This window comes from Lissotriton vulgaris, unplaced genomic scaffold (genome assembly GCF_964263255.1).
Source record: "Lissotriton vulgaris unplaced genomic scaffold, aLisVul1.2 SCAFFOLD_557, whole genome shotgun sequence".
NCBI lineage: Eukaryota > Metazoa > Chordata > Amphibia > Caudata > Salamandridae > Lissotriton > Lissotriton vulgaris.
The window spans coordinates 201,133-222,603 of record NW_028254212.1 but is presented as its reverse complement, the minus strand read 5'-3'; the positions used below and the strand labels follow the sequence as shown (position 1 = coordinate 222,603).

The 21,471-nt window shown below is 48.3% G+C and overlaps 2 protein-coding genes across 3 annotated transcripts in view; one reads left to right on the top strand and one right to left on the bottom strand.

Moving 5' to 3' along the window:
• Positions 1 to 15,353, bottom strand: part of LOC147659629 (uncharacterized) — a 72,182-nt gene extending 56,829 nt beyond the window's left edge. For both annotated transcript variants that reach the window (XM_086951586.1, XM_086951587.1), the window contains exon 1: positions 15,260 to 15,353. The gene's annotated coding sequence lies outside the window, so the exon portion shown is untranslated. The remainder of the gene's footprint in view (positions 1 to 15,259) is intronic.
• A 25-nt stretch (positions 15,354 to 15,378) lies between these two features.
• Positions 15,379 to 21,471, top strand: part of LOC147659628 (uncharacterized) — an 81,471-nt gene continuing 75,378 nt past the window's right edge. The window contains exon 1 of the mRNA XM_086951592.1: positions 15,379 to 15,602. Coding sequence (XP_086807718.1) covers positions 15,379 to 15,602 — 224 coding nt within the window. The remainder of the gene's footprint in view (positions 15,603 to 21,471) is intronic.

The window sequence follows — 21,471 nt, the reverse complement described above, 5'->3', positions numbered from 1 at the left end:
AATGGCTTAAATGCCCTTTGGGGTCTTGAACATCACCCAGGTGCCTGCACTGCCCCGTTGATACAGCTGCTCTTCGAGAGTAAAACTTCATGACTTGGTCAAGCGCAGGATTTGGGTTCACTTGTTCCAGGCCATTAGCGATAAGCCTCATCTTCAGGAGGTTTTCAAACTGCTTCTCTGACTATGCATCTTTTAAAAAGTATCACCATACACTACATGGTCTACCTCACACCTCACACAATCACCTGTTTCACTCCACTTCATTTATAGGAATAGGTACTTCTCAAGTCAGCGTCACCACAAAAAAAGCTTTTTTTTTATAGATTTCCTTCCCTTTATTGTGAGTGTCTATAGGCAACAATGTCACCGGAGAGCATGGCATTGGGGGGGGGGGGGGGGGCGGGGGGGAAAGAGGGCAAAGATGCATAATTATCTGGATTCCCTTGGGCATCACCGTTCTACAGAGCCCAACGGGTGTTGAAGAACTAACAAGTATTCATTCCCTTGCAAAGGTAGGACGGCCTGATTTACATCTCGGTGAGCGACTAGCCGCCACTGTACCTTTTGAGTGGTCAGAGGCCTCCCTGAACCCTAGTTGGACTCCTCTCCTGATAAAAGTGGAGTTAGAGCATTAGGTGATCCAGCCCCTCAAATGCACCACTGGGAAGCTTGGCCAAAGCTGCTGCAACTCTCCTCACAGCACGTACCCAAAGGAAACCATACGCCAAACGTACCCAGAGGGTGCAATTAGCACCAGGCTGCCTGCCAGGCCTGGGATAAGGCCCCAATAATAAGTAGGTCAGCTACAGATGAAGCCAATGCTAGGAGTGCCAGCCTGGGGGGATGAAGAGATTGACCCGGTGAATGTATGCCACTTCCCTGGTGCTCCGCCAGGTACAGATCCGGAGGTCTTATGCCAACCGTCACAGAGTAAACCAGTTTGCATTTGTTCCATTAAGAGTGCCCGTTTAGAGCCCCCCCCCCCCCCCCCCCCCCCGGGTCTGCACTGCCTTTCATTCAATACTGCCTATACCCTTACAACGTCGGAAAGGTGCTCTAAAGGCAGCTCCACTGGAATCACCGGATTGTATACCATGGAATACTAGTAGTTTTACTGCAAGTGACAAGTCACCATCCCTGCAGCATGACACTGTCTTGCCTGTTTTGAAGGCCCTAAAGAAGGGTTAGTTTGAAAAATATTTAGTTTTAAGTACCCTTAAGAGCCCACCTTCCTCTTCACACTGCTCCTTACACCCACTCATGTCCTGCTTTTCATGGTCTATTTTAACAAGCATTCCCAGTGAGATTGTTCGGAAAATCAGAACTTCATTGTACCCCAATCTTACTGACCAAGCTGTGCCCTTGGCCTGAGCAAGACAGTACATGACAACCACAGGAAGAGACTCAGAAAGCAAAGTACATGAAGCTGTGATCTGTGGAGAGGTAACATGCAGCTCCTAGAATGGGAGAGAGAGAGAAAACTCACACACCCTTTGGGGTCACTCTTGTATTATGGGGTTTTTTATGCCCCATGTGCCCACAGCGATGGGCATGACCCCTGGGCCACTCTAGTTCAAACACAATAGGGGAGAACTGAATATTACTCACAAGCAGTGGGTTGAGTGCAGATGAATCACTGCATTATAGACAACTTGGTTTTCCAGAATAAATATTTATCCAGACTGGATGAAGCATTCTCAGACCATGGGCTGGTTTTGTATCCTCACAGGGTGAGCAAGGAAGACCTTCATGACATGGCCACTTACCTCTATGCAAACCACGTGACAATGGTGTACTCATCAACAACCCTCCCAAACCAATCGAACTTTTTACTAAGAACATGGGGACAAAGGGAGGAATGGCTCTCCCATTAAAGTAGGTTAAAGTGCAATAAACCACCCTCTACAACAACATCTACCCTGGGAGACTTAAATCTAGCCCGTCCCTGCAGCCTCTGCCTCTAAAGCAACAATCCCTGGCTACAGAATAGCGCTCAGCATTCGTTTCTGCACTCTCCCCTACCTCCTGCGCCTCCACAACTAACATTACACAGAGCCTGCATACGTCCGAAGGCGCATCCCTCCAGAGATAAGCAGCCACGAATTGTGCATGTGCAGGGCCTGTGCAACAGAGTGCATTCAGCTACTGCCACCTCCTTGCTCCCACGTCGCACCTTCACACCGCCAAGCACTGAAAAGCACACTTCTAGACACACAGGACCCCAAAACATGAACGCAATTAAACACACATTCGTTCATCCAAACACTACCCCAGGGTCTACCGTGCTGGCTTCAGCTGATGCTCCTCGACACCTCAAGAGGGTTTAGGCGCTATACAAATGCAATTACAACAGGGACAGTCAACGTAAGGGTGGGGTGTGGGGGGGCTGAAGGTACCAGGTGCAACACCAAGCAAGATAATGAATAGACTAACGTCCTCTTGTTGCACATCGGCAATATGCATACAACCTGCCGCCTGGAGCTGGGACAAAATGCCGCATTTGAGCCATTAAGCAACACCTTTTGTGATGTGACCGGCTATTGTTGACCTGGATCCCGTTTAGAGTGGCTCGGCCCCATCAGGCTTCAGACAGCACCACAGAAAAGTAGTCAACGAACTTTACACTCTGGCTGTCCAACTCCCTTCAAGCATCATTGGGTGGGAAATAGCGTCCTCGCTCTAACATAAGAGGGAACAACTATGTTTTAACTCTCGCAAACGTGTCAGAAGAGACTGTGAGGAGGCAGGGATACTACAGGGGCAGATGTGCGCAATAGTGTCGAGCCACGAGCAAAGCAGAACGTCGATGTTTAGTGTGTGTGTGTGTGTGTGTGTGTGAGGGGGGGGTCGCAAAGCCAATTAGTGAACCCCTGAAGCCCAATGCTACTTAAATAAAGCATTTCCTTTTATATTAACTAAAGGTCACTGATAACTTGTCGCCTTAACGCAGCAGTTGGTCGCGTATATGCGTATCAGACAGCAGGAGTTACTACGACCTAATGACATCAGAAGGATGACAGGCCGAGTTGGCGTTACCTGAATTCGAAGGTGTAAGTGCAGATCACACGTAAATCAGGAGCATGAGTTTACTCAATAGCCCACTTTATTAAAATGACCGACAAATCGGCAGCTCTTTGCCAGCTGTTCCTCAGAGGAGGTAATTGGCGTAAAAGTAACGTCCGCGCGGCCGTGAAAGCAAAAGTGATCGCGATCAATGCGAAAGACGTGCGGTCGAGTGGTGCTAATGAAAGACAGATGGCTGGCCTGCACGCGTGCACGCTCACGTGAACGCAAGCGCTAGGCCAGCCAATAGCACTTTGAAAACTCACCTACTAAATGTCTCTCCGAGCAGCGCATGCGCTGGCTTAGCAAGACCTAAAGAAGAGTGTAGAGCAGTGCTTAATTTGTGCCGGTGTTTCCAAGTGTTCAAGTGCTCAGCACTTATTTTTTTAAACACTGCCAATTGTTTATGAGAGAACGCCATATGGCGGTGCTCTCAAATTTTTTTGTTTTTTAAGGAAAGCCCGAATGGTTAGCAGCGCAATATATTAACTAGGAACAGTGTATACCCGCAGGCTGCAGTGGGACCTTGGAATCCCAGGTGAAGAGCATGTTGTTGATTGAAGTCACTCATTTCGAACATAAGCTACTGTTTTGGCCCTTGGTAGCTCTAGTTGTACCTCCCCTTGTGATGATACACTGTAGGATTTCTGCCATTGCTATAGTGGGTTGCGTGCTGTCTGTAGAAATATGTATTCGCCGTAGGACATCCCAACCTTTCATTGTATTGCTGCCGATAAGAGGGCTGCCATTGAGTTGAGTAATGATCACCCGTCTTGTTTCAAAACCCTGAGTCGCTCGGTCTGAGTCCCACGGGAATTAAATTGCTGTGTCATATTCCTCGTCTCATGCGCCTTGCAGAGGCATAGCTATCAGTGGGACAGCAGGTACAGTGCCACCGGGACCCAAAGCGGGTAGAGGGGCCTGAATTAGGATTCTGACACAAGCCCATTCTTGCGAGGGGTGGAGCATGCTTTCTTTACCAAGTATGGTTTACTTCTGTACCCGAACTGTTCCTACAGGTGTCATGAGTGTTTATGTCGGGGGGGTAAACTTGTTTTTAGGTCGAGCCTGCAATGGCTGTGCCGGTTTTTTAGTCATTGTCACTAGCGGGCTTTAAGCCCCGTCCCTCTTTCCCATTGGCCGGCGTCACCGTTTATGCTAACGGTGGCCAGCCTTTGGGAAATAGGTCCTGGTGACGTATTCTTTTCTCTATTTCTGCCGTCCCACTTGGACGGACTGCCCTGATTTCCTGCTGGCGTAAAAGGTTTGTTATCTTCATGGGGCCGAACAGATGGGCCCATAAAGAAGATAATAAACCTTTTACGCTAGCAGGAAGTCAGGCCAAGTCCGTCCAAGTGGGACGGCAGAAATAGAGAAAAGTCGGCGTCATGGCGAGCGTGTTTCCTCACTCCTGCTTGTGTTGTTTTCACCTGACTCACTGTGACTGTTTTCTCCTCTTCTTAAAAGGATCGGCTACACCTTATGGGAGGATAGATAACCCCTGAGTTACCGTATCGACTGTAGAAGCGTTTGGAGCCCGCTTAATTTTTAACAGTTTCCCGGCAGAGGACACACCACCCTGCAGTGAGCGTGCCAGCACCAAGATATAATTCAAGCCCAAGGTGCCCAGCGAATACATCTACATTGTGGAAACAGTTCCTGAACCACCCCAGTGAGATTGTGAGGATTTATTGGTGTTTTTAAATTGAAAGAGAACATTCTATATACATTGTCCTGAGGAAGGTGGCGCATAATAATATACAGGCCATCGAAACGCATCGACGTACTATTGGGTGTTACATCCAAGGATTTGGTTGGGTATTGACTAAATGAAATGATTCATGGACACCCAACAGATAATACAACAATGAATCCTACATGGAGTAACAAATTCTTGATTATACATTGTTGTTTGTTGTTCTCTCATTTTTTATTTTATTTGTTTATCCTGTTAGCACACTGGTGTTTTTTATTACGTATGTATCAGATGAAATACCTTTTTGTGTAAGTACTTTTTTTTTTTTTCTAAATTTTTGAAAACCTTTATTAGTGCATCCAGGAAAGTACAAATAGTGGCCCACAACCCTCAGGCCGGCCACAAATACTGTTGAGCACAGGTGCATGCAATACGGTGGCGCAGCAGCACAACAATAACAATTAGCAAGCAGTCAGCAGTTACACTGTAGATCGTGTGCTTACGCGCCTCAGGATCAATGAAGGTTAATTTTTAAAGTTTTCATAGCAGCTAGTAAAGTCCAACTATTTCGTTTCGATATAAAAGTGAAAAATAAGCCAAAAGCAAGAGCAGGGTCCATGTGGACTTGATATAGTAATAGCGACATAGGCACACACAGCCCAACAACTTAAATGACGAAACCCCCAGGCGGTCTGGCAGCCAGAAAGTGTGCAACAAGGATATGAGACCCGAGGTCCTAACAGTTATCCACCGCCACAACATCGACACGGACCCAAGAGAGAAGAAAGAAGGGATACATTAAGGAGAAAAACAAGGCACCATAGAAACAGAAAGGAAACAAAAACCCATCCCCCAACCCCCACCCTACACGCATGCGAAGGCTACGGCCTACCCCCCCCCCTGCAGCGCATCTGTCGCCCCATAAACCCGAAATATAGAATAAGAAATAAGAAAAAGAAAGAAAGAAAGATATAACATCACCTTAGATATAGGGAGCAAGAAAAGAGAAATCTAATCTAAAACTCCCGCGAAACACCTAACCCCGGAGGAGGGCCATAATTTCCGAGTCCCGGTTTCCACTACCCGCCCAAGACCTACAACCCATCGACCATATCAGAGTGAATACAGAAGTCATTGCCACTAATGAGGAGGGATATCCCACATAGCGCCCCAACTTAAATCAACCTAAATCAAAATAGTGTTCCAACCCGATTCCCCCCCAGCCGAACAAAAACAAAGTTCGTGACCACCAACAACAATAGTGACACCCAGGCCCCCAGTCCGCACGTACACCCACCACGTTAGGAAGGGACAAAAATCAGATACATCATATGTGACCCAAAACGAGGAAGACCATGGCAAGTATTAGCAATTGCAATCTAAAATAGTGAATTACACGTATGCAACACACCAAATACATCGGCAAATATTCTAGTCCGGGTCACGGCCAGGCGATCAGGCAAGATCATCGAGGGGGACAACATCAGCCCTGGCCTGAACGCTGAAACCTTTCCAAGCATGGCCACCGCTGGGAGTGCACTGCAGGCAGAACAAAGGAGCAAGATGGCCGCTCCCGGCATAGAAGAAGCAGAGGAAGAGGAAGCGAGTGTTCCCAATCACCGACCATCACCATGTCCAAAATGACGAACATACTTTTTCCCACAGAACGGCACACACTCCAGCAATGTTGAAAAAGCCGTGGCAACACTTGCAGAGGCAAAGTCTCAGCGTTCAGAGTGGAAGGAAACTTTGTAACTGCAGTTTCGTCATTAAGAGAACACTCGACACTGTAGCCAGGGACAGAACGTTCCACAGTATTCTCCTGTCGCCACATGGTATCCGCCTCGAAGGGAATGAGAGGTAGTGGGGGGCCAGACAGCAGCAGTAGTTCCCTGGAAGGCACAGCTTCTTCAATCTTCCGCTCCAGCTCTCGAGCGTTTCGCCGCCATGTCGCCTTTAGGTCTGTAAGGGCTATAAGGATATCGCCATAGTTCAGGTCTTTTCCCAGCATCGGCCTGGTAGCAGTGTGCAGCGGCGCCACCGGAGCACCCTCCATCTCGACAATAGGCAAGGCAGCAAGTGTCGGGGGTATGGGAGCATCCGCCTTTTCGGCGAGGTAGACCGGCGCCGTCACCATCTCTGCAGTTAGCCCACATCGGAGGGGGGGGGGCGACTCCATAGCACGGAGGAACAGCAGTCAGAGCCACAAAGGGAGATACGGCTCGTAATACGGGGCTCGCGCGGTGTGAGAGCCCCCAGCTGTCTGACAATGCGGGTGGTACGCAGCGGAGGAGGCGCTCTAAGATGGAAGCCGCTCAGACCGCTGGCCGCACAACAAAGGAAGTGTCGCCTGCCCGGCCCCAACCACACAAGTATCCACTCCGTCGCTAAAGGGAGTTTCGCCAAGCTGCCCACTCCACAGCCGGTAACGTTCCTCCAGACGCCGGCCCTGCCCCAGGTTGTCTCACCGTACGTAACCAGCGGTGTCCGGCGGCGGTGATCGGGGCAGAGTCGGAAGTCAGCAAACTCTGCGAATCCTCGATCAAAACAGCCGGCGGGGACCTCGGGGGAACGCGGTTAGCATCAACGCGTTCGTGGCTACATTAGCTCGCGTCGTAGGCGAGAATAAAGATCAGGATTTCGTGTAAACAGCAGACGGGTTGCGGAGCCGGGAGCTCAGACGTCCTGTCCGTCCGCCATCTTGGCTCCTCCCCCTGTGTAAGTACTTTTAATCATTGCGTAAGTTCTATACATTATATTAAATTCATTTACTTTTGCATATCATGTGTTTATGAGTATTGTTCTGCCTAGCTGACTATTGGGGCCCTGGTTGTCTCTATTTGTGGTTGTGATCGGGGACGTTATAATGGATGGTTAGGATCAATTAGTACAACAAAATAAATTTTCCAGGAGAGATTTGCTCTTTAATTACCTGTGGTACCCCTTCTCTTGGGTGTGGGGTCGCTCCCATTCTCTCTTTTTATCGTCTCTTTAGTGTGCGCCTGTCTTCATTCCTCTCCTTACCAGCGGTGCGACGCGGCGGCGGAGGGGCGAGGGTGTGCGGGGACAGGGAGAGGAACACCTTGGCCCCCACACCGAGCTCGGTTCCGGTCTCTGCCCCCTCCCTGGTCCCCAGTCTCCTCCCTGCTCCCCGTCCCTTCCCCCCTGCCCCGGTGCTCCAGTCCCCGCCTCCCTCTCGTCTGCTCGTCACTCCCTGGCAGTGTCTGCCAAGGGCACCTCAGGACACATCCCGGCGGCTGGTAATTAGGCTGAGAGCCCGGGGAGCCCTGGCACGGCCGGAGGGGTGAGAGCGCATGGAGCACGGCCCCTCCTCCCCAGAACCTGTGGATGGGGGCGGGGGGGGGGGCAGACTGGCGCCGCCTCCCCCCACACCTACCAGTGCCCCCTCCACCTACACAGATGATACTGAGCGGAGTAGTTCATGCTGGTGGGTAGTTTCAGGATTTCAGCGCTCCATGATTTCAGCACTCCGACCTCTTGATAAAGCTGCTCTAGCCGCTGTGAAAAGACTCCCGCGAGACTCCCTACCAATAAACCCTAGGGAACGACATCAAACGAGCCCTCACATCCCACCGAAAGGTAAAGCACCCAAACTATCCTCCACATGTGCGCAAAACGCAACCCCTGGTAAACCAATTCAGTGCACCCCTCCTTTGAGCATGACCACCAACATGTGCTGGCAGCAGATAAACAAAGTAAGTGCCATCAACATCACCATCAGATGAAGGACGATGTAGACGCCAGTAAGGTCAACTCCCAACCAGCCCCAGCGCCCCTGCATGCTCCCTCGAACCAGAACTACAAAGAAGGTGATACCAAGGTGTTTTCTTCAAGAAAATTAATTATGAGAACAAGAAATATTAATTATCTGTCTCGTCACAACATCAGTTGTATGATATCTATCTATCATCTATTATAACGTTCATCCGATGGTCATTACCAGCAATTACAAATACAAATAACTTAAACGACAAAACACCACAAAACAGTAATTCGGTTTGTGAATTATTTTAAAGATCCTTTTTTCATTTTATACATTCTTAATATAAATCAGTCAACCAAACAATATTCAATCTTGTAAGGAATGACATGTTTGAATCCAAAAACCAAATATTCAATTCTAGATCCAGGTGGTCCAAGTGTCCTTTTGTTGTGGACCCTCAATCCAAGGTTTGTGTAAGAAGCCCAATGATTTATTTACAAGGAAAACATGGCAATGTTTTTTCTTAGCCTAATTTCCTTTTCGGACACCAAACTAGCAAGAAGCACGGGAAGCCAAACAAAGTTTTTATGGCTTCAGAACCAAATAATGCTCTTGGGGAATATATCCACACAGTCTCCAAATCCAAACAGGTGCCGAAATAGATAATAACTGTCGACGCGTTTCGGCCTTTCAATTACTTATACGCCTCATCAGGACAAAGGGCAACATTTCTTTTAACTGATCCAAGATGTTATTATCCAAATAACAAAACCAAATATGGGTAAGGTCGTCCAATGTTGCGGATATAGTTCAACAATGTCACTTAAATCCGGGCGAACTTCATATATTAGGCACACCTGTGCAATCCAGGTTTCTTTAGAATCTCATAAATGTGATGTAATCACCGGCATCTGCAGGGTATCGAAACCCACATTGCATCCGGGAAACGAGCAAGAGTCTCCTAACCCTCGGCGTGCTCCCTCGAACCAGCCCCACTCTCCAGTCAAAGTAGATTTAAGCAGTCCCCACACCCCGCCAAAATAAGACCAATTAACAGCTACTTTCCAACATCCTGTGTGTCTGAGTAAGTCCAACCCTCATATCTACCCACCCTCTTCCAAACAAACCTTACTATCAGCACAGTCATGCACCACATGCAACCAAAACAATACCAATCAAAACTCAATTTCAAGGTACACCAAGCCCAACATCCTGAACAACCCTCCGCAACAGCACCCATGCAATATCCCATAGTGTTTCCACGTTCAATCAAGAGCAAACCACCAAATGGACTGACACCGTGGCAAGCTCTTCCCAAGCTCTACATTGCATAAAACCAAAATAACACTTCGGCAACTAGTCCCAAAAGCCAAGCAAAATTAGCCCTGTGAACACCCACATCTTAAGGAGAACACCCCATCCATTCCCCATATTCAACCATATAGCCACCTGCATTGGAAACTGCCCCCAGCAACCCACATGCCTATACAATACCCCAGAGACCCCCACGCCCAAAGAAAGCCAGCCCCAACAACCCATCAAGCTCTTCACAACCAGTCTCCACTTCCAAGCAAACTATTTCCCAACGAGCCCCCCCCCCCCCCACACACACAATGAAAATAACAACCCTCAACAGCCATTCGATGAAGTCACCCAAAAGGTTTGTGTCCAAGCAATACTCTATTGAGCCACAACTTCCAAGCAGGGACCCCCCATACACACACACACACGTCTAGTCAATCACTTTCAACAAGCCACAGCATACTAGAAGGTTCTTCACCAACCATCCCCACACCAAAACAAGATTTCCCCACCTGCTCCCACATTCAAACAAGACGACCCCAAGTAGCTTCACGTACTCTCATCCACAAGCCCATCCATGCAACAAGGCCCCTCCAAACATCCCCTCGAAAAACTAAGCTCCCCACAACAAGCTCCCGAATACAAAGGTTCCCCCCCTAAACACCATCCCCTTGCAAATAAGACAAGCATTGGCATAGCCAATAGGTCTCGCCTTTGGGACCTTATAAGTGTTTAGCCATGGAACAGTTGATGTTGTTGCACCAAGGATATTGTGCTGCGCCCAACACTGACAGCACGGGGAAAGAGGTATTTTACTGTAACCTGCACTAGTGGGTGTAAGACGGGGAGAGAGGCCTTTTACTGTAACCTGCACTAGTGGGTGTAAGACAGAGAAAGAGGCCTTTTACTGTAACCTGCACTAGTGGGTTTAAGACAGAGAAAGAGGCCTCTTACTGTATCCTGCACTAGTGGGTGTAAGACGGGGAAAGAGGCCTTTTACTGTAACCTGCACTAGTGGGTGTAAGACGGGGAAAGAGGCCTTTTACTGTAACCTGCACTAGTGGGTGTAAGACGGGGAAAGAGGCCTTTTACTGTAACCTGCACTAGTGGGTGTAAGACAGGGAAAAGAGACCTTTTACTGTAACATGCACTAGTGGGTGTAAGACGGGGAGAGAGGCCTTTTACTGTAACCTGCACTAGTGGGTGTAAGACAGGGAAAAGAGACCTTTTACTGTAACATGCACTAGTGGATGTAAGACGGGGAAAGAGGCCTTTTACTGTAAACTGCACTAGTGGGTGTAAGACAGGGAAAAGAGACCGTTTACTGTAACATGCACTAGTGGATGTAAGACGGGGAAAGAGGCCTTTTACTGTAAACTGCACTAGTGGGTGTAAGACGGGGAAAGAGGCCTTTTACTGTAACCTGCACTAGTGGGTGTAAGACGGGGGAAAGAGACCTTTTACTGTAACCTGCACTAGTGGGTGTAAGACAGAGAAAGAGGCCTTTTACTGTAACCTGCACTAGTGGGTGTAAGACGGGAAAAGAGGCCTTTTACTGTAACCTGCACTAGTGGGTGTAAGACGGGGGAAAGAGACCTTTTACTGTAACCTGCACTAGTGGGTGTAAGACGGGGAAAGAGACCTTTTACTGTAACCTGCACTAGTGGGTGTAAGACGGGGGAAAGAGGCCTTTTTCTGTCAAACCGACTCACGGCCGAGTTACAAGAGTTGCAGTAAAAGGTCTCACATCACTGAGACGTAACGTGTTTCTTGGATAGTGTATGTTCACCTTGAAGGGTATCTTCTACAACAGATATTTATTGCTGAGCGAATCATCACTAATAACATTGTAACATATGGTACAAGAATATTTGGATATAATATTTAAAAATATCTATAAAAGGCCAAGTCTTGGCTTTTTTATTTCACTCCCACCTTAAAGCCCACCGGGTCCACTAAGACTCCCCCCCTCTGCCCGCCTCCTCTGCCTCAGATGCTCCTAAGATCCCCCTCACCCATCCTCCCCGTCCCTCCTCTGCCCCCCTTGTCCCTCCTTCCTCCGCCCCTCGCCCCCCTCCTCTGCCCCTGAAATGAAATGAAATGAAATGAAATGAAAGCGGGATTTATATAGCGCATGGCTGCCCGAGAGCGTCCCAGCGCTGAGATTGCATATACAACTGAGGGAAGGGAGGGGGGCAGAGATGGGATGGAAACTTTATAGTGGGAAGAGGTGAGTTTTGAGTAGTTTCCGGAATTTCATGTGGTTGGGTTCGGCGCGAAGCTGGGTTGGCAGGGCGTTCCATAGAGTAGCAGCTGTAACAGAGAAGCGGCGTCCTCCAGTGCGGGCTTTCTTTACTCTATGGACAGTGGCCAGGTTACTTTGGGAGGAACAGAGGGACCTGTTGGGTTTGTATGGGTAGAGCATGGTCTTCAGCATTGGAGGCCCTAGGTTTTGCATGGCTCTATGGGTGGTGCATAGGGCCTTGAATATGACCCTTTCTCGGATAAGTAAACAATGAAGTGCCTTTAGGGCTGGTTTGGCAGATGCACTTCGGGGGGTTCCTGTCAGAATCCGAGCAGCGGCATTTTGTGTTCTCTGAAGAACATTGATGGTGGCTTCTGGGGCCGCCAGGAAGAGGGCGTTGCTATAATCTAACCTAGATAATATTAGGCCCTGGATGAGCATTTTTTGTGATTGTGCGGGGAGTAGTGGGAGAATCTTCCTGGCTGAGCGAAGTAAGCCCACACAGGTACCGGCTGTTTTTTTTGTCTGTGTTTTCAGAGATAGATCCTGTTCTAGCCAGAAGCCTAAACTCTTGAGTTCCGTCTTGGGCTGAAGAAGGGGACCCAGGCATGAGGGCCACATGGCTGAGGGAAGAGGTGATATTTGATGTCCCATCAACATGAGCTCGGTTTTGGAGCCATTAAGTTTCAGTCTTGAGTTGGACATCCAATCATGGATTCCCTCAAGACAGTCATGGAGGTTTTTTATCTTTTCGCCTTCAAGGGAAAAGGACACAACCATTTGGGTGTCGTCAGCGTATGTGACGGCTTTTATCCCAAAGGGAGTGACCACATCCTCCAGTGGGGCCATGTATGTGTTAAATAGAGTAGGGCTCAGTGAAGAGCCCTGTGGTACCCCACACTGGAGGTGGAAAAGATCTGATCGTTTATTCCCTTCACAGACCTGGAAGGTTCTGTCCTTCAGGAAAGATGAAAGCCAAGTAAGCGCCTTATCCCTCACTCCTAGTTTGAGTAGTCGCTGGATCAGGATCTTGTGGTCCACCGTGTCAAATGCAGCGCTTAGATCCAGGAGGATCAGTAAAACTGATCCCCCTGAATCCAAGATGCATCTGGCTTCCTCGACTACTTTCAGGAGGGCGGTCTCGGTCCCCTGCCCTGGACGAAAACCTGTTTGCGATGGGCGTAGGAGATTGTTGGTTTCGAGGAAAGCCGACAGTTGCTGGTTGACCAGTTTCTCTGCAATCTTACTCATGCCTGGTAAGACAGAGATTGGGCGCAGATTGGAAAGGTCTGAAGGATCCTGGCCTGGTTTTTTTTGAAGAGCTTTGACTATTGCATGTTTCCAGTTAGGGGGGACTACTCCTTGGCTAAGAGAGGCATTAATAAGATTTGTTGCAAGGTGTGAGATAGTTGGTCCGACTTGTTTAAGGATACGAATGGGGGCTGGGTCAGTGGGTGAACTGCTTTTCATGCCTGAAAGAGTTTTCAAGAAGTCTTCGTTGGACAGCTGGTGAAAACTGTCTAGAGTCGGGCCGGTTGTGGGGGGTACCAGTTCATAGTGGAGTTTGTTATCCGTTATAGGTGGGAGGGTTTGTAGAATGTTGGTGATTTTGTTCTGAAAAAAGGTTGCTATTTGATTGCATCTAGAGACTGTAGGTTGCTGAGTGGAAGGAGGATTGGGGATTTTGAGTAGCTCTTTGACTATTTTATAAGTCTCCCTGGATGAATTGGATGCATTTTTAATTTTTTCATTGAAGAAGGATGCTTGGGCTGATTTTCGGGCTAATTTGTAGGTCCTCATTGCTTTTTTATATTCATCTTTGATGATGGGGTCCCAGTTTTTCCTCCATTTCCGCCCTTGGATCTTACAAATTTTTCTAAGGTTCCTTAGTTCCTGGGAGTACCATGGGGATTTGAAGGTCATGCTTTTTTTCTTTATATTTTTCTTGGGAGCGACTACATCAAGAGTAGAGGTGAGCCATCTAGTGAAATTTTCGTCTGCTTTTACGGGATCAGGGAGAGCGGAGGGGGCGGAGCTTATCAGTTCCTGGGTCCAACGCTCAAATGAGAGTTTGGACCAGATTCTATCCTGTTCTCTAGAAGACGAGGTTTGGGGAGTGTTTAGAGTAGTTTGCCAAGTGAAAGGAATGAGGGAATGGTCAGACCATGGCAACGGGAGTGAAGGTCGTGTTTCTATTTTTGACAGGTTGGTGAAAAGAGGATCTAGAAGGTGACCCTTGGTATGAGTTGCCTCTGAATTTAAGAGGTGTACGTCAAGTGCCTTTAGTTCAGAAATGAGGTCCCTTGCGGTTTTGTCTGAACTGTCCTCGAAATGGAGGTTTAAATCTCCAAGCAGGATAAAATTAGAGGTTGAGGTGCAGGAGGAGATCGTGGAGTCTAGTAGTGAACCGACAAAGTTTTCTAGATTGCCGGGTGGTCGGTATACGAGGGTACCCGAGAGGGATTTGTTGGGAGTTATTTGGAGGGAAAAGTGGACGCTTTCGCAGTCTTCGATTCCTGCTTCTTGTAGCCTGCATATGAAGGTGCTTCGGTAAACAATCGCTATCCCACCTCCTTTTCCCTCCCCCCTCCTCTGCCCCTCGCCACCCTTCCTCTGCCCCTCGCCCCCCCTTCCTCTGCCCCTCGCCCCCCCTTCCTCTGCCCCCCTTCCTCTGCCCATCTCCCCCTCTCCTCCTCTGTGCTCCCCTCCTCTGCCCCCTCCTCTGCCCCCTCCTCTCCCCTCCCCTCCCCTCTCCCTCCTCTGCCCCCCTCACCCCCTCCTCTGCCCCCCTTACCCCCTCCTCTGCCCCCTCTTCCTCCACGGCTCCCCTCCCTCTGCCCCCTCCTCCCCCTTCCCTGCCTCCCTCCCTCCTCCTCCCCCTCCTTCTGCCCCCTCCTCCCCCCTCCCTCCTTCTGCCCCCTCCTCCCCCCTCCCTCCTTCTGCCCCCTCCTCCCCCCTCCCTCTGCCCCCTCCCTCCTCCCCCTCCCCTCCTCTGCCCCCTCCTCCCCCCTCACTCCTCTGCCCCCTCCTCCCCCTCCCCCTCCCTCCTCCTCCTCCTCCTCCTCCTCATTCTCTGCACCCCTCCTTCCTCCTCCTCTCCCCCTCTTCCCCCCTCTCGCCCCCCTCCCTCCCTCCCCCTCCTCCTATGCCCCCTCTATGCCCTCCCCTCTGCCCCGCCTGTGCCCTCCCCTCTGTGCCCCCCTCCCCTCCCTTCCCTCCTTAGTCTCACCGCTCTCCTCTCTCCTGGGTTTCTTCTCCTTCACTGTTGGAAACTCATGAACAGTTTCACTTCCGGGTCACCCGCGGCAGAAGCAACGGGGCCGATAGAGCTCTCCTCAGGCCTGAGAGATGAACAGTGTTTGGGTCACCGGGGGCAGCGTCAGCAGAAGCAGCGAAGGCGGAAAGAAGCCCCGCCCCCGCCCTCTCACACGTGTCTGCTTCCGGGTCAGCGGCGGCAGAATCAGCACCAGCAGCGGAGCCAACCTGCAGCAGAGGAGGGAGAAGCCCTGGTGCTCTGTCCGTCTGTCCAGCGCAAGGAGGAGCCGGTCTGCAGGTCCCTTCACTTTCAGCAGGTCAGTGAGGCGTTAGATGGAGGGGGTGCCCCGAGCCTCTCACACTCAAGTGTGAATGCAGTAGGCAGGTGTGTGTGTGTGATGTTTAATAACTGTGAGACTACATGGCCCACTGTTCTATATGAATCCCTTCATTTAGCCATGGCTCTTTAAAGGACAGAGCATTATGATATTTAAACACCCCTATTAACAGTGTTTAGATCCGAGCTATGTATCCTTGCTGAAATTCAGGACTTGAGGTGTACTGTGCAAGGGGGTCACTTTGTGACCTTGTTATAATACATCAAAGATTTAGTGTGGCCTCAGTGTGTGGTCTTAACTCCTTTATATCTGGAAAATGGGAATCAACCTTTACAATGCAACCATTGCATCGCACTACACTTACAACACAGGCATTACAACGCAACATCCCTTACAAGGCATTACACAACAACGCAGGCATTACAACGCATGATACTACATCGCAATTCACTACTACGCAGGCATTACAACGCATACCATTACAATGCATACCATTGGAGTTAGAATAGTAATTTTTACCCCTCCACTATCCAACACTTACCCTACTGTTGCACCCCCTGGAGTTGGAATAGTCATTTGTATCCCCATACTATCCAATACTTACCTTAAATGCAATGTAATGGTTTGCGTTGTAAAGGTAGTATGCGATGTAATGAAATGCGTTGTAAAGGTAGTTTTTAAAAATGCGATGTAGTGTCATGCGATCCAATGGAATGCGTTGTAGTGGATGTCGCAATATAAAAACTGCGTTGTAAGTGCATGTGTTGTAAATGTATGCGTTGTAACGTCAGACATTTGTCCAGAATGGGTCAGTTTGGAGTTGTTACTGATTTTCACCAATACCTGCTCAGACCTTGTTCTTTGATGTTTGTATTCAGTGGGAGGTTGTCTCTGCAATGGATTAAGAGGTATGCTAGGAGGAAACAAAAGCATATTTTTACAGAACAATATTAGTTTCTTCTCTCAGAATACATGTCTTTATTAAGCACCTTTGTCCACAGTACTGTACATTGAACCCTTTGATAGCTGCACTTTGTTCCCTAAAGTAAGGTGGTTGTTTTATTCATAACTAGCATATGAAGCTGACTTCTAGTTTGCTGATATACTAATGATTTGTGGGGCCCGGCAACACATATTTGGGGCTCCCTATTTAGAATTGAAGCGTCGTACATGTTTCCATATTTCTGCGTGTCGCTAATATATGAAGTATTGCATGTCCATGGTAGTGATAGAGAGGAGGAATTTATATATTACAGAATGCTCCACCCACAGAACTGCTTCCTCCTCAGATACTGACACCTTCCAAATGCCTCAGCAGCATTCCACATTGGGTGTTGCCTCAGAGACTCTGGGATGACACAGCTCTGTTGAAGAGACTACAACACCTTTGTGAGAAGAGTGAGCCGTGATTATTTGGGGTGTTACATGTGATTGTACAGATCTGTGTCCACCCTGTGTGTAGGTCTCTTGGAGTAGTTGATGCCCGTGAATGGCTTGGTCGAAACCTAACCTTTCACTACAAAATGTATGGAAGTGATTTGTGTGTGCGAGACAGTGTGCATGTGTTTGTTTGTGATTGGTTGTCTTGGGTGGAACATTATATATGAGCGTGTAAGCGACTGATCCATCTGATTACTTATTTCCAGTGTGTAGGTCTTTGTGCCTGGGGATGGATTGTCTTTCATGTGTTCGTGCACAGCAGAGCACAATGCCTGTGTAATTGTGCAGCATTGAAAATGTGGTTAAGAGATATCTGGTTTGTTACATTAATCCATTTATAAATGAGGTGTGAAGTGTGAGGCTGTACAAGTGAGAGTTGGAGTTTGTGTCACATCTGTGAGTTCACAATTGAATGGACTTTTTAAAGAGCAATTATTGTTTGTGTGCGTGTTTGTTGCAAACATTTGGCATGTGCGTTGCAAGCATTTTGCCAAAGACAAGCCTGTCTGCTCCCAGGCACACCTGGCTGCCACTGCTGGGACCAGAAATCAGGTAGTATACTCAATATTTATTTTATTCTGCATAAGATCTAAAGTCTTTCAGGTACACAGATTTTAGTATATCCCTCATGTTTGTCTTGTTTTTAGAGGCAAATGGCGTGTATGCCAGCCACACATACTGGTACTCAACAGCCCTCACTGCAGACCAACAAACAATAAGACTCTTCTACATCCTCAGATTGAGGAGTCGTTAAAAGCGGCTTTACTAAACCCACCTTCCCTAGGCAAAGATGAGGTGGAAATACTCAAATTATTAGAATCTTCTAAGCTGGATATCCTGTTCTTAACTGAAACCTGGTTGTCAGAGGAATCTACTCCAGATCTCCAGAAGCCATACCCAAGATGACCAAAAGAGAATGAGCTCAGAGAAAGGAGGTGGGATAGCAGCAATTATTCACCAGTGGATCCACACATCTCTTTTATAAATTACTCCATTTAAAAAAAATTTTTTTTTCAAGATTTGCAAAATATACAGAGCTTGACATAGTGGTGTCCCCCCGCTCCCCCACCCCGTTTTTACACAATAGAAGGATAAAGTTCAGAATATTAATCAGGAACATCAAAGTGCATACGAATAAAGCATCGTGAGAGAATTTCAAAAACTAGAAGTGTAATGGGACTTGCAGAACAGAGAGAAAGAAAAAGAAAAATGAAAAGGGAGATCTGGAGGTTGGAGGTGCTAAGGAATTGAAGAGTTAAATATAGAGATTTAATCTGAGCGTTCAAGCCATGTGGTAATAGGTTCCCATATGTCTATCCCTCTCCTTTTCCCTTTGCGACCTTTTTTAGCGTATATCGCTTTCTCAAGATGATATTAGCCTGGCTAGCCACTGAGAGAATGGTGGCGGGTCTGCGTCTTTCCACCCGTAGGCTACACCGATCCTCCAAAGTGTCATAGCTACAAACACCAAAGCGCCTCCTCTAGTCCACCTTAGTGTTTCACAGGTCCCTAGCATAATAGTTGTGGGGGTTAGTGTGTAGTCTTGTGAAACAACCTGTCCCAAGAATTCCTGTATTCTAGACTGGACAGAGGACAGTTTTTGGCAGGTAGCAAACATATGGATGGAGACAGCTCCAACCGCTGAGCAGCATGAGCATGTTGTTCCCTCCCCCGTGCTCCACTTTGCAATTCTGCTAGGAGTTAAATATAAGAAAAAAATGGTTTTGAAGTGCTGTACTTGCAATTTAGCTGACAGTAAGTCTCTCTGTGAAAGTTCCAAGGATTTAAAAAACAGGCTACGTGGTGCTTCCAATTTTGATGACCACTTGTCAGCTATTCTAGGAAGATCATCCGGTGTGTTCAGAGTTAAAATGGCATAGATAGACCCTATTCGTGGGGCTATCGAAGTTGATAGCATATTGATAATTTTAACCTCTGAGAACCCAGCCAGTCCCCCCACCTTCCGTGAGAGAAAGCTATAAATAGCTGTGTACTTGAAGGCATCTTGCTGTTTTAACCCAAATTTGCTTTGAAGTTCTAAAAATGTGCTCACTCTCTCGTTTGAAATTAGGTCCCCTAGTTTTAAGATACCAGCTTTGTACCATTCTGCTAGGTAACTTAGGTAAAATATGCCAGGCAGATCTTGATTTTGAGTAAGGGGGGTGTAGTGATTAAACCTTCCAAGACCATAAATCCTGCGTATACTAGAAAATACCTTAAAAGAGTTCATCAGTGTCTTAAACCAAACTCGCTTGTAATATCCGTAGGATAGCTGTCTGAAAAGGCAGCCGCGAGCTTCCTCTCCTATTAACATCCGGAAAGGAGATGGCAATTCAGTAGAAGAGGTGCAAGGATGTGTTGTGATTAATTCGGTACTATATTGTAAGACTGATGCCCAATAATAGAGTACTATGTTTGGCAATGCCCACCCCCGTTCTTTAGCAAGTGTCAGTTGTTTCAGGGCCCGTCTTGGCTGTGAGTACGCCCAAATAAATTGTGTAAAAATTTGCTGAAACATTGCTAGCTGTATCTTGGTGAATTCTAGCGAAATAGAGCGAAAATAATAAAGTAATTTTGGAAAATATGTCATCTTAATTACGTTGCATCTTCTCACTATTGTAAGGTGCAGATTGTCAATTGCCTTAAGGGACTTTTTTGTATCAGTGGCCAAAGGGACTAAGTTCTCTGCTACCAGGTTGTCCAAATTTGCAGTTATAGTCACTCCCAGGTACTTTGCTTTTGTTACTACCCTGCTGTTATTCCAGTGAATTTCACTATTAGTTATTATCTGAGTTTTGGAGCTGTTTAGCGCGTATCCTGAGATTTGTCCAAACCTATAGGCCTCTGCTTCTAGTGCCATCATAGCATTTTCGGGATCAGGGGTGGTGATGGCCAAGTCGTCTGCGTAAGCCAGTATCTTTGTTTGCAGTCCCTCTGTGCTCATGGCTTGAATGGCCGGATCTTTCTCTATTTTTTTTATTAGGGGATCTATATAAAGAGCGAACAGCAGAGGGGAGCAGGGACAGCCCTGCCTGGTGCCTCGTGAGATACTAAAGTTTTTGGAGAGCCTCCCGTTTAACACTAGACAGGCTGTCGGATGGTAGTATAGTGCTTGCACTGCCTGCTTAAACTTTTGTCCAAACCCCATCCTCTCCATGATGCCCCACAGGAACCGCCAGGAGACCCGGTGAAATGCCTTTTCGGCGTCTAATAAAATCAGGGACATCGGCTCTCCTGACACCTGTGCGGCATCAAACAGGGTGATGGCTCTCCGTGTATGCTCCGTGGTACCCTTTTTTGGAATTAATCCATGTTGCCACTTGGAGACCAGAGATTCTATTACCATGGCCACTCACGGACTAGCGCTTTGTTTTGAACCTGATCTGCTGCTCATCGAGGATTTACAGAGGCGAAAACAGGCTGTGCTGTAGCTGGGGCTGGTGAGCGCTGAGAGTAGCACTCGCTGGACCAGAGTGCTCTTGTTTGCCACATCTCCGCTGCGGGACTGCGAGGCTTTCGAAACAGCTGTTGCCTCTTCCCGCAGCGCCACCGCCCCCCCACCAGCTGAGCGCATAACTTTTCGCGGCACCCGCTCCGCGGGTGCCACTCACGGACTAGCGCTTTGTTTTGAACCTGATCTGCTGCTCATCGAGGATTTACAGAGGCGAAAACAGGCTGTGCTGTAGCTGGGGCTGGTGAGCGCTGAGAGTAGCGCCGCACTCGCTGGACAAGAGTGCTCTTGTTTGCCACATCTCCGCTGCGGGACTGCGAGGCTTTCGAAACAGCTGTTGCCTCTTCCCGTAGCGGCCCCGCCCCCCCACCAGCTGAGCGCATAACTTTTCGCGGCACCCGCTCCGCGGGTGCCACTCACGGACTAGCGCTTTGTTTTGAACCTGATCTGCTGCTCATCGAGGATTTACAGAGGCGAAAACAGGCTGTGCTGTAGCTGGGGCTGGTGAGCGCTGAGAGTAGCGCCGCACTCGCTGGACCAGAGTGCTCTTGTTTGCCACATCTCCGCTGCGGGACTGCGAGGCTTTCGAAACAGCTGTTGCCTCTTCCCGCAGCGGCTCCGCCCCCTTATGAGTAGAAATCCTCATAAGCAGCCAAGGCCTTACGCGAAGCGGAACGCGAGCGGGACGAGACCCGGACGAAGCCCGGTCAAAGGGCGGTCCCTCTGAGTCCCTCAGAGGCCGAGGAAGGCTGGAGCTGGGCCTATCCCCTAAACCTTGTGATTTCGTGAAATATTCGTGAGGGCAGTTATATTATACTTAATTTGTTGGAATCCTTTTTGAGGTGCTATTGTATTTAAGAGCTCCAAAGCTCTTATTTAAATAATGACTGCAAAGAAACTAAGGTCGGGGAGAATTCTAATGGGCAGAGTATGTTCTAAAACTAAATCTAACCCTCT